The 12,695-nt window shown below is 39.5% G+C and overlaps 1 protein-coding gene across 1 annotated transcript in view; it reads right to left on the bottom strand.

Moving 5' to 3' along the window:
* MAPK11 (mitogen-activated protein kinase 11) overlaps window positions 1–12,695 on the bottom strand; it is a 49,521-nt gene that overhangs the window by 18,562 nt on the left and 18,264 nt on the right. Inside the window, exons 2-4 of the mRNA XM_044423329.1 lie at window positions 7,545–7,674; window positions 5,322–5,380; window positions 3,799–3,910 (exon numbers count right to left, since the gene is read on the bottom strand). Coding sequence (XP_044279264.1) covers window positions 3,799–3,910; window positions 5,322–5,380; window positions 7,545–7,674 — 301 coding nt within the window. The remainder of the gene's footprint in view (window positions 1–3,798; window positions 3,911–5,321; window positions 5,381–7,544; window positions 7,675–12,695) is intronic.

Genomic DNA, 12,695 nt, shown 5'->3' with positions numbered 1-12,695 from the left:
AGCAAAACTAATGTATCTTGGGTTCTCGGACAATTCATTGGGCCCCACAGGGACAGAACTTCAATTATAGTTCATTTCATTCATGCACTATCAAGCTAAATCTCAGAACTGATTTTCAATGCCCAACCACAGTGCTGGGACATATGAAGTAGAATAGATTAATATTCTTGAATGCATCTAGTTCTGCTCCCTCTCCAGTTAATAACCACAACCAAATACCATCCATCTGAGATTCAAGGGAAATGCATAAAGAAGGACTTCCTAACCAAACAGTAGGACTTTCAAAAATACTAAACTCATCAGAAAATGTTGATGCTGGTGCTTTGCTGTGGTGAACCTATTTTGTGGATATTCGGCATCATGGGTAGATCCTATAAAGCTCAAAATAAAAGCTGCAATGGATGAGGAGCTCCACTGAACAAGACATTGCCAGCCTCTCCTGCCAGCATTCACAGTATTTCTAAACTGTGTCATTAAACCTGAGACAAGCCTGCTGGGAGATGCATTATTGGCTTCATTATACAGGTAAGAAAACTGAAGCAAAGGCCATTCAATATTTGATCCCACAATCCTTGCTATGAGAATCTCAATTAAGTGACCAAGACCAGGACTACTAGTTCACTGGGTTCTGATTCACACTTTCAGTCGAAAATGAAAAGTAAAAGGTACTTTCAGTCAAAAGTAAAATCCAGCCACCAAAGGTCATATTTTCAATTTCTTTCCAAAATTACTGAGCCATGCCTCAGTCATCAAAGTAGTTCATTTCTTATTCAGTCACCAAGCATTCTATCTGCAGCTACACCTTTTAAATCGTGCCATATGGAGAGTTACCATTAAAATCTGTATTTCCAAAAAATAAAAAATAAAGGGGGGGTCTCCACAGGGTCAGCAGCATCTGCCAGCAATGTGATGAAGTATATTTTGCCCCTAAAAATATTTAAAAAGCTGCTGGTGGTGGTGGTAAGGTACCGAGTTGGAAATGCAATGGATTTTTCTGGGCTGTGAGTCTGGGGCTTGTCAAGGGGATGTGTGTATTCTTAAAATGTGCTCCTCTTCTGTACCCCCATACCAGATGCTTCTGGAGCCCAATGGTACCTGGTACTTCATATAGCAAATCTTGACAATATGCGTTACTTCTCTGACAGTGTCACAGTGGAAACACTAATCATGTCCAGCATTGCACACATTTTAAAACAGGGGTGATGAACCTCTTTCAGCCCATGAGCCAAACTCCATTTGGGAAAAGCTCTTGGAGGCCACATTCCACCTGTGGGAAGGGCTGAAGGCAAAGCAGACTGGGGCAAACATTCTGGTATATTTTAGCGTAAGTCCTTACATCCAGTGACTAAATATTAGGAGAGGTATTTCAACTTGTCAGAATGTGCATAAAAGTTTGGAAAACACCAAACCATCAGAGAGTGGGAGAAGAGCGGGGCCTGGGAAGTCATGTGTGGTCTTATTACTGCATTTACTGAGGCACATCCATGTTGCATTTATATATCGATTACATTTATATATCGATTGCATTTATATATTGATTACACACTCTTGATGCATGTGCAGAAAACAGAGCCTTGTGCAGTGTTTATATCCATTAAACAATTAGAGCTTTTAGCAGAGGGACTATGTAAATCTTCTGAAGCAAAAACAATTCTAGGATTTGTGCCACCTGAAAGACTAATGTATTTATTATGGCAAAATCTTTTCTGGTTTGCAGTTCACTTCATTGAACACATGAAATGTTACTGGCATTACAGGTATAACTGCAAACAATGAGACTGGTGGGAAATGAAAATGCAGGAAGTACAGATGGTGATAATTAGGTTACCAGCAGTGCCAGTTCACAACTGTTGGTGATAACACAGATTTCCTGGGGTGTTGATTAGCTTATCAATGCCAAAATATCTAAGTGATCACCAACAACAATTTTAATGAATGATTAAGAACATTATTATCACTGCCTATACTTTAGCATTTTTGCAACCTTTCATTTAACAAAACTGTCTTGCACAAGTGAGAACCCTTGAAAGTCCATGACAATGAATTTGTGTAATGTTCTCCACTTTACTGTTCTCCCATATTTACCAATCCTCTCAATCTGTCCACCTTGAAATTTGGTGTCTTTACCAATTCCCCTCACTCCCTGCTCTGTTTTGAAATTTATGGATGTTCACCAGTTCCACCTCTGCCCCCACATAGGTATATCTGACAGCTAACAATGGAGATCAGTGAAAGAAGGGACAAGCATGAAGAGCAGGAGAAGAGAGAGCTGAAAATGGTTGGTGACTGCAGGAGAAAGTACTTTTCAGACAGGTGCAATCATTTTTGTATGAAGGAAGCTGCCTTTGGGTTTGTTTGTTTGTTTTTTTAAGATGTTTGCTAGCAAGTTAAGTGGAGGATGGAATTTGCAGACACTGGCAGGAGGGGGTATTGGTATTCTAGGTTAAATAGCAGGCAGTTTGGTGTCTTTGTGTACTTGCCCAAGACCCCAGGAAAAAAGAGTTTGCAAACACATTGGCATGCCTATAAAAGCTCAGAAAATTAATTCCATTTAATGATCTGGTTGGCATGGAGAGAGATTCTCTCAGTACTTGGCACTACCGGGGGACAGATTGCAGAAGGGATGCTAATGTAAGGAGTAAGGAAATGAGGAGTCTGAGATACATGCTCAGAGCTGCAGGAAGACTGAGTAGGACAGAGGCAAGTGGGGAAACAAGCTACAGAAACTAGAGGGCTAATGAATGAGCAAACAATTCATGGTGGCTTATTTTCCAATTATTATTATTATTATTAGAACATTTCTATGCCGCCCCTTGCTGAAGCCTCGGGGCAGCTTACAACACAATAAAATACAATACAATACAAAAATAACAATATAAAATTAAAGTTAATAATATAAAATAAATAAAAAATATAAACGATATAAAAGAAAAGTTATAAAGGAAAAGAAAAAGAAAAGAAGTCGCCCTGGCCAGATAAATAAGTAAATATTGTTAACAATTAAAATGACGTTTAAATAAAAAGGTCTTCACCTGGCGCCGAAAAACAAATAACGACGGTGCCAGGCAGACCTCTCTGGGGAGCATATTCCATAGATTGGGCGCCACTGCAGAGAAAGCCCTCCTCCGAGTACCTACCCTCCTAATTTCTTTCACAGAGGGTTCCCGGAGAAGGGCCTCTCCCGCAGATCTCAAGGGGCGGTCGGGCATATATGGATGTAAGCGCTCCTTCAATTAGTTTCAGCCAACATGATAAGTAAGACTCAAGGGTTGAGTATGGATTGAATGTAGGTTTTCAAGGAATCATGGGCAGTTGTTGAAGCATAGGCTTTCATGTTGCCTGAACCCAGCCATGCTAACAAACTACAATTTATTAACCATGAACAATCCCTGAGAGAGCCCATAGTTTGCCAATGGGTTGTGAACTATGGGTTATTTTTGGCTACCAAACTATGATTTGTTAACATGAATAGATTCAGACAACAATAACCTACATTTCAACAGCAACTGATCATTCAATGACAACGCATACTCAACCAATACACAACCAATGATTGTGGATGATCATGTTGTTTGAACTACATGCCTTTCCATTCAGAGGTGTTTGTAAAATCTGAAAATCTGTGCAGATTTAATTCATTAATTGCTTGATTAATCAGCAAACATTAATGTGATTGATAAACTAAATTTCTGAGTGATAGCTCAGCAAATAAAAATCTGATTGAGAAAGAAAGAAAGTTGCCTCTACTTCCTCCTTCAAACAAAAAAATGAATCAACAAAAACCTTCATATGTTTTACCTTAAGTCCTCGAAGTAACTGATATATAAGAAACTGTATATGGTCATCTGTCAACTTCTGGCACTTCACAATGTTATTCAGATCAGCACCCATTAAATTTGTAACAAGATACCTGTAAATACACAAAACCTTTATCTGTGGCTTACAGAACACTTTTATGGTAGAACAGAATCATATATATCTGATTCTTACTCAGAAGTAAGCCCCACTAAGTTCAGTGGGACTTGCTCTGAGTAAGTTGTGCACAGGATTACAGTTTAATTCTTTATACATTTATTCTCAATCCATCATTTAGTTATGTTCTTTGTGAATTGCTGGCACATGAGATATCTTGTCCAGAATCAGTGGGCATTAGCACTGAACCTGCAGACACTTATAGGATTGGGACTCACAAACATTTATATGGTCCATGGACTGAGGAATGGTTGAACTCAAGGTGTCAATTGACACAAACAGTGGCTAGAGGGGATTGCACTTGACTTGTTTCTATAATTGCAGGGCGAGATCATTCCATTGTAGAAAGGCAACCTGTGGGTCTAACTCTCAAAATCTGATGGAAATTTGTGCAGTACATTGAAGATAAAGGACTAAAAACCAAGGTAAAGGGATAGTACAGCAAAAACATGATGACATTAACACACATCACTGGGGTGGGTGACCTTTGATACTACAGACATTGTTGGAATTCCAAGTCTCCTCAGCCCTCGATAAATTGGCCAATGGTCAGTGATGATGGTAGATTTGTCACTCCTGACATAGGTAAATAGAGGTTCAAAAAGGGAATATAAGGTTATCCAGGGAGGCAACGTTTAAGCACCACTTTCCCTTACACAGGAAAGTGACTTCTGATCAATATCGTATTTATTCAAAGCACCACAGTGCTGGTTTTTACTGGCCATTTAAAAATGTAATTACCTTCTCCAGACTGAGCTTAAATGTGTCAGATGAAGGGAATGACTCCTACAACCTAAGGCGTAGTTCACTCCTTGGGTAAAATGTGTCCAGTGATAAAACAGAAGAGGTTGTCCTGAGGCCCAAACCAGCAGAAAGCTCATATTTTTAGGAGTGTATTTATATTCATATAAATGTAATCTTCCCTCCAGTTAGTTTCCTATGACATCTTAATACTTTTAAAATGCCTTGTAGTTTATCACTCTTTGTAAGGTTGAATCAAAAAGACAAATTAAAAAAGGGATAACAGAAGACAGTAGTTTGTCTTGCACCGTATTGATTCAATTAAAATGAGAAAAAAGTATTACACCAGTGTCTGTCCTAAGCCCTTTCCCTCTGCTTTGATTCTAGGACACCATATTATTTGTCTCAATTATGAACACAGGGTACGACCTAGCCAGAATTAATTTTTTTAGGTCTCATCGATTCCAGCAGAAGAAGGCAAAGTACATGCTTAACTGTTCCATTGAAATCAATAGGACTTAAAAGCACTTTACTGTGCTTGGAATGGATCTACAGAATTTCTCTCAGCTCCTCACCAACTGACAAATTTTATGTTGGACTTTACTTACACTTCATTAAAATTTTCTATGGATGTTGCAGGCGTAAAAACATCTAGTAATCCTATAACCTGAAACAGAAAAGAGGAATTTCCACTTTAGGTAGAGAAAGGAATGAGCTCATGCAGCGTTTTTGCTATCTGTACCTACAACCTCTTAGAGCAAAGAGCAGAGCAGTCCAATACAAGATCAGGTATACTTAAGCCCAATGAAATCAGTTGTGTCTTACTCTGGGCCTAACTAAAGGTGCAAACAAACTTACATGCAAATTAGGAGTTGCTTCTTCCTACATCCCGTTTTCCCTCCCTTCTTGACAAAACATTTCACAGGCATTCCTGTCTGAACACTGGTGATTCTGTAGTCTCCACTGCCCTCTTGTTTATCCTTCATACAGGCTCTTTGCCTTTATGTTTTAAAAATGCTGCAAGCATATTTATTCACTTAGGTGAATTTTCCTTAAAACAACACAGAATCAAATTATAAATTCTACCCCCTCTTAAAAAAGAAATCCAAAGGCAACCCCCCCATGCTTTAGAGAGGGCGGAAGTATGTTTGGGATGTCATTTGCTTCTAGCCAAACAACATTGTATCCTAGTTCTTCTATAAAGACAGAGAAATGGATTCCCAAGGGCTGAGTCTGGGAGAAACGGTTTTGCATCTAAAAATTCAAACTGAGCCCACTTCTACAGCAGGCTCACTGCTCAAATTATGTTCCATTGTCTCTTCTAATTCCAGTGTGCAGGAAACTTATAATTCTTCTAATTCTGATATAATTGCAAACCACAGTTTGCTGAAAAAGAGTAATTATAAGAAGATGCTAAGGCAGGAGGGACTGTGCATTGATTGCAAGCTAATCTTTTAGCTAAGAGAATATTCACTGAAATAAAAATAATTTTTCAGTGTGCTCTAAAATGGACTTTAGGTTATTTGATGGTAAGACATAGGAAACCTAATTTCCCATTCTAGGACATTAGTGTTTAGTAGTTCATCATGTTACAGTCAAATAATGTGCATTTTATTTTATTTTTTGCTCTCTGCAGCAAGAGTTTTGGGCTCAACCAATACAATTTTATATCCTCCACCACATTACTATTATTTTTGTTTTGTAGTGACGTCTTCTAAATGTGTCATCAAGGCTGTGATCCTTAGCTGGTCAAGGCGACACTGGTGAAGGGGAAGGGAAGATGTGAGGGGGAGGAGCAATGCCCATATTATTCAGTGCTCCAGTCCTTTAACTGTGACCATGGAAAGAAGACTACTTGACTGAACTTGCTTAACACTTCTCAGTGCTTGGCTATATCACAACAGTATACAGTGGTACCTTGGCTCACGAACGCCTCAGTCCACGACCAGATTGGGTCCCGAACAAAAATTTCATAAAAATTTTGACCCAGGTAGCAAATTTCGCACTGGGTGGTGACCGCAATCACAGCCATCTCGTGCTGGGGGTGGCGGGGAGGGGGTGAGATGGATGAGTCCATGCCGTTTTTCCTGCACGAGTGCACCCGTGATTGCGCCCACCTTTCCTGCATGAGCACAACCACGATCTCGGCCATTTCCGACTCCCCCCAGCACAATCGCGCCCGTCTCCCACCCACCAAGCATGCCCAGGTTTGTGCCTGTCTCCCCCCGCCCCCAGGGTTGTGTTTGCGCCCGTCTCCCCACCCAGCGCCTGCGATCGTGCCTGTCTCTCCACGCCCCCCCAGCATGCTGGGATGACGGGCGTGTGCAGGGATGACAGGCGTGATCACGGTGGTGCTGGAGGCGGGCAGGGAGATGGTTGTGAAGGGCCATGGTGGAAGGGCAGATGGCTGTGATCTTTGTTGTTCTTTGTCACTTTGCTTCACATTTTCTGATTTAAAAAAAAAATAGTTACAGAGCGGATTAACCTTATTTACATTGAACCTTATGGGGAAATTTAACTTGGCTCATGACCAATTTGGGTCACGACCAGAGTCCTGGAATGGATTAAGTTCATGAGCCAAGGTACCACTGTATATGATCTTTCCTTGAGTGTAAGGCTAAATAATGGAATCTGAATGTAAGAGCGTAAGAAATACAATGGTCCTGACTTTTGAAGTACATGGCAAAGAACAAGTCGTTCTGGCATGTACTTGTGCTTTTCTGTTGAATAAATAAACAAAATTTTATTATTCTGTTGAATAATAAAACAAAAAGAAAGATGAATTGTAAGCTTTACATTAAAGTTGTACATAGCACAATCTCTTCACTCACATTCTCATGCTTCATATGTTTGAGTAATCTAAGTTCCCGGTACGTCCTTCTGGCATGAATAAGGGATTGGAAAGGTCTTGAAAGCTTTTTCACTGCCACCTTCTGTCTGGTTTTGGTATCATAGGCTGAACTGAAACATAATCATATATAAAAACAATAATTTAAAAAGCTTTCAACTCTCAATATTAGTTTTCAGTCAACTCTATTAGTCTGCTTCCAAAACTCTTCTGTGGTTGCGTTCCAAGTGGAGGGTGGTGCCTATGTCAGTGGGGTTCCTTATCCATTGCAGCTTTTAATCTGAGCTTTGTAAGAATGATCCATGATGGTGAACCTATTTTGTGGATGGAGTACAGCACCTTGGATCGCTCCTATAAAGCTCAGAATAAGGATAAGAAGACAATTGATAAGAAGACCCGCTGACTACCATTCATTCATTTCATATAGGAAAAAAGTCTCAAGAGTTATGTGGAGTTAATGCCACTGTACACAACTTTTATCATCCATCTGCAGACAAATACACACACTGATACTGTTGAAGTGGCAGAAATCCTTAGACATCCAAAGCGATTAGATTCTTTGAATTTCTTTTAATAGGCTTATCTTGCTGTCCACTGTGCAAGACAAAACATTGATTGGTCTTTGTTCCAGTTCAGCGATGTGGCATTACACTGAAATGCTGCTCTGGTGAATTTACCCAGAAGTGAATTACTATACCAAAATGCAAGGTTCAAGTGCAAGGTGAATGAAGAATACAAAAGGACAGGAAAATAACAATGCTAAATGTAACCCTATCAGCATCCAACAGAACCAAGGGCTTCTCTTGCGGCAGTACAAGTCTGAATGGCACACACAATGGGGGTATAAATTCAATAACATGAGTAAATGCCATCAAAACCAATAACTCCAACAAATCAGAGAATATATTCCAAAACTAGACACATTGGAGCACTTGCATGATTTTACAAGCATTAGCAGAGAGAATGTTGGAAGGATCCCAGGTGTAATCTGAAATCATCTCAGTACTTTGTACAGCATAATTTAAATGTCTGTAATCTCCTTACAGGGATACTTCTATCTTACAGGGATACTTCTATCTTAAGGTTGTCATGAAACACAGACTCCATGGTTTCCATAACTCTGTTCCCCCTTTTGTTTTGTTTATTATCTTGTGTGATGAGGACCTTTGGAGACCTTGGAAGCTTACACAGTCTTTTGCAAATGTTTGAATCAACCTAATGCAGATATTATGGCTATATGGATTTTATTTTGCCATGCACTTATCTTTGCTTTTAGTGAAAACAGCTAAAGAAATAGCTTGCATTTTACTAGATTCAGTTGATTAACTTGCAATCTCTTTCACTGAGCTAGTTATTTAGCTAAAGTATTTCCATACACAAATTGGTTGTGTTTTCTTTAGAAAAGGTATTACTTATTTGCATCTTTCATTAACTCATGACAGCAACCCCTTAAAGAAAACTCCACTCTCATCAAATTAGTATTTCTTGCAATAACAACACAACAAGTATCCCAAGGTAATATCCTTTTCCCATCTGCCATGACAAATAACCAGACAATTAGCTTCATTAATTTGGCTTCTTATCTCCCATGTCACCAAGTCGGTGCTCTATAGGGAGCACTAAAGTCTGAATTTGGACCCCTGGTGAACAGACGGGAGCCTCTATTAATTACTGAGTCTGCCACCCTGTCTAGGTGTATCAAGTGTTAATCATGCCTGCCACACACTGGTGAGCTGTATGCAATCTTTTCATGTGCAGTTTAATTAAAATCCACCAACATACAATGCCACAAATGCTGCCATTGGTGCCAGTGGCAGGAAGCAAGCCTTTCATAAGAGTGCGTGAAGTTTTGATTATTAAGTGTAAGCCTTGATGATTTAAAATCTCAACATTTCCTTGTATTTCTTTTCCCTTTGCATGTCCACTGATACTTTGGACAATATTTTCCTATGGCCGAGCAGTTGTGCTCACTGAAGTAAAAGCTTCCCATCATAGCTATCACAACCAAATCCAAACTGAAAACAAAGCCGATAAAATTAAGGATATGGCTCCTCTGTATGTTTATTCCATTGCAGTAACTGATTATCCACAGAGAGGCTCCTAACATGGGACGAAGTACAGCAGCGGGTGTTGCCCCATATAAAGGGGCAGCACCTGCTCAAAATACAAAGACAATGAGGAAATGGAAGTTCCCATCACAGCAAAGAATGGGAACTTCTTCTACAGTTTCTATACATGTGGCACTTCATCACATGGAGGTTTGGTCCACACACCTTATTTTCAGATCACTGTTAAATCATGGAGACTTATCTACAACCATATCTGTAAGAACCTGGAATAGATCAGTATTTTAACACTAGATTTCCTTTCCATTCCAGGTGTATGTTAACATAAAAATATTGACGATCTATAAAGTCCTGAATATTAAAGATCAACAGTCTTGTGATGCAAATATGCCTAGTAGCATAAATGACCTGGAATTTCATGTAGATGAGGGCATGGAATTTGACGCAGGTAAGTGAGAAGGCTACCAGAGAATGGACAGAGTGCTTCATCCTCCACCAGTCTGCTTTATTTTTGGTTAGCTTCAGAGGGCAGAAAGTCTCTTCTTCCATAAGTACGGGTGGGGAGATAGTTGTGGGTTTCCTACATTTACATGACCACAGTGGAAATCTAAGTTACTATCCATTTAGCAGGTAACCCCCCAAAAAAGACAGAAAAAAGGCCTACAACTCCCAGCATGTTTCTCCAGCTATGCACCTTAAGTAAGTTTGGTTGGCTTCTTTACAAAAGTGAATTAATAACCTTTTTCTTATGAGCATATGTTTTAGAGAGTTCATTCTACCCTATGTCTTGTATGAACAGTTCCTGAAATTGTATGAAATTCCTGAAAGGAAATCTAGCTCCATCTCAGTTTTTGTAAAATTTATCCTGCCAATAACCTTGTTCAGGAAACTTAATGTATTTTTACTCCACTTCTCAAAGCAAAATGTCCAAATTAGTTTTATCCCATTTATTTATATGCCAGTTTCCCACCAAATTGTGTCCAAAGCAGCAAACAACAAATGAACAGCGAGAAATGTCACACTTCAAAACCTTGCAAAACTATTGGAAACACTCATGATAAAACAAACCAAGCAAAAGGACTTTTTTCAGTAGCAACAGAATCACAAAAATCTATTTCAAAACACTGTAAATGGAAAACACGAAAAGACAATTCAAAAGTCCAGGCAAACAGAATCATTTTCAGCTGGTCTCTTTAACCAATGATGGAAAGGAGTTCTAGAGTTGCCAAGTCACCACCACATACAATTTTGGAGCCATGTTCTTTGCCTCAGGAGGACTGATGTACCCTAAACTAGGTTTCCAGTGATAACTGAGCAGACTGATATGAGAGTACTCATTTTCTCAACTAGTCTGGTCCTAACCTATCTACGGTTTAAAAGTTAGTGCTAGCAATTTGCAATGCCCCTAGAACAAACAGGCAGTACTAATTTTTAAGTACTGCTGTTGAGATAGGTTCATTTCTGAAAACACTGGTTAATAAGTTGGGAGGCTTTTTCTGAACCAAGTGAAGTTTGCAAAGAATCTTCAAAGGCAGCCCCATGTAGTCTAATCTAGATGTTAGCAAAGCAAGGTAACTGCATCTGGTCACATTTTCCAAGAAGAATGACTCCTATAGCCAAAGCAGCTTAAAGACACTTTGTACTACTGAGGCCACTTGAGTATCTATCTGTTATCCTGGATTTTACAGCCTACATCTATTATCCTTTACAGAAAGCACAACAGCATCCAGAACACAATGAGCTGCCATTTTGTGGTCAGCTTTACCATTCACCAAGAATAGCCCAATCTTACCTGATCTGTTATAAACTTCAGTTAATCTGAAGTTTATTGCCATCTTGAGAAATGTGTGCAAAGTCCAAATTGGGTTGCCTGGTGTCTTCTGCACATGATTGCTTCTTCATTTCAAATCCCTAGATAACCTCTTGAAGCTCTTTGAAGGCCCCTCTACAACTGTACGAGCCTGTCTGTGCTCTAAGACTGGCATCACTTTTTGTTGGCTCACTACTGGGATCCATTAGACTGGTGGACACAAGAGTCGGGGCAGCAGTCACTGGTTTGGTTCTTCCAAGGGGAAGTGCTGTGTGGTCAAGGATGACCTAGGCTTTGAAGGCCCATTTGTTCCATCTTTGCTTTTAACTGAGCTTGTTTTCCCCACCAGAATGCATCTGGCTTTCAGATTATTGTTCTTGGGTTATTATTTTTAGAACATTGGTTTTAGATGGTTGGCTTGAATTTGTCATGGTTAAAATACTGCGGCTTGAAGAGCATTTTAAAGGGTATGTCAAAGAAATTATGGTTCAGTGGTTCCTCTTGCCTTTTGTGGTAAGTTTTTAAACTCGTAACTTATTTTAATTGTATCATTTTGTATACTTTGTGCTTCTTCTGTTATCTCTGTAAGCAGCCTTGAGAGACCTTTGTTTTATAAGTTAGCCTAAAAAAGAAACTCTAAGTAAATAATACATACAAAATAATTGGCCAGTTTAGGAAACAAGATAGAATTTTGTAGGGTGTTCATACCATGGGAAAGAACAATTTTCTGGAACCAAAACAATCAGGTTGGATCACCAGAATACAGTGATTCCAGGCCTCACCCTTAATCAATGGTTGAGCAAATCACTATGCTCAGTGGTATCAAAACATGCTGAGAGCTTTAGGTCCTAGGAGAATTCCTTCTGGCATCGATCATCTAAAGCAGTTCCAGCTCCAAAACTGGGTTTGATCAAAAGAGATATGACAATCAGTTTCATCCATGAATAGCTAGAGTTGAACAGCAACAACTGCCCCAAGTCTACTGGGCCAAATCTTTGGACTCTCACTGCAACCTTTTCAAGAAAAGCTGCACATACCCTCTTTCAAAAAAGCATTGAGGGAAACCTGTTCCCCCTGTGTAGCATTATTCACCAGTGTTGTGAACTAGGTTTCCTCCATTCATACATTCAAGCCACAGACCTTTCTTTGCAAAAATATTTTCCAGAAGCACAATCACCCAGAATGAGTCTCTGAGCATGCACAAAGCAGTTTGCTGAACCCAATCTAGCATTTACTTCTAGGAACTTTCCTGATGAGG

This window comes from Varanus komodoensis, unplaced genomic scaffold, assembly GCF_004798865.1.
Source record: "Varanus komodoensis strain SLA01 unplaced genomic scaffold, ASM479886v1 scaffold13_3, whole genome shotgun sequence".
NCBI classification, from domain to species: domain Eukaryota; kingdom Metazoa; phylum Chordata; class Lepidosauria; order Squamata; family Varanidae; genus Varanus; species Varanus komodoensis.
Note: the sequence above shows the minus strand (reverse complement) of the source record. Positions and strands in the feature narration are given on the sequence as shown.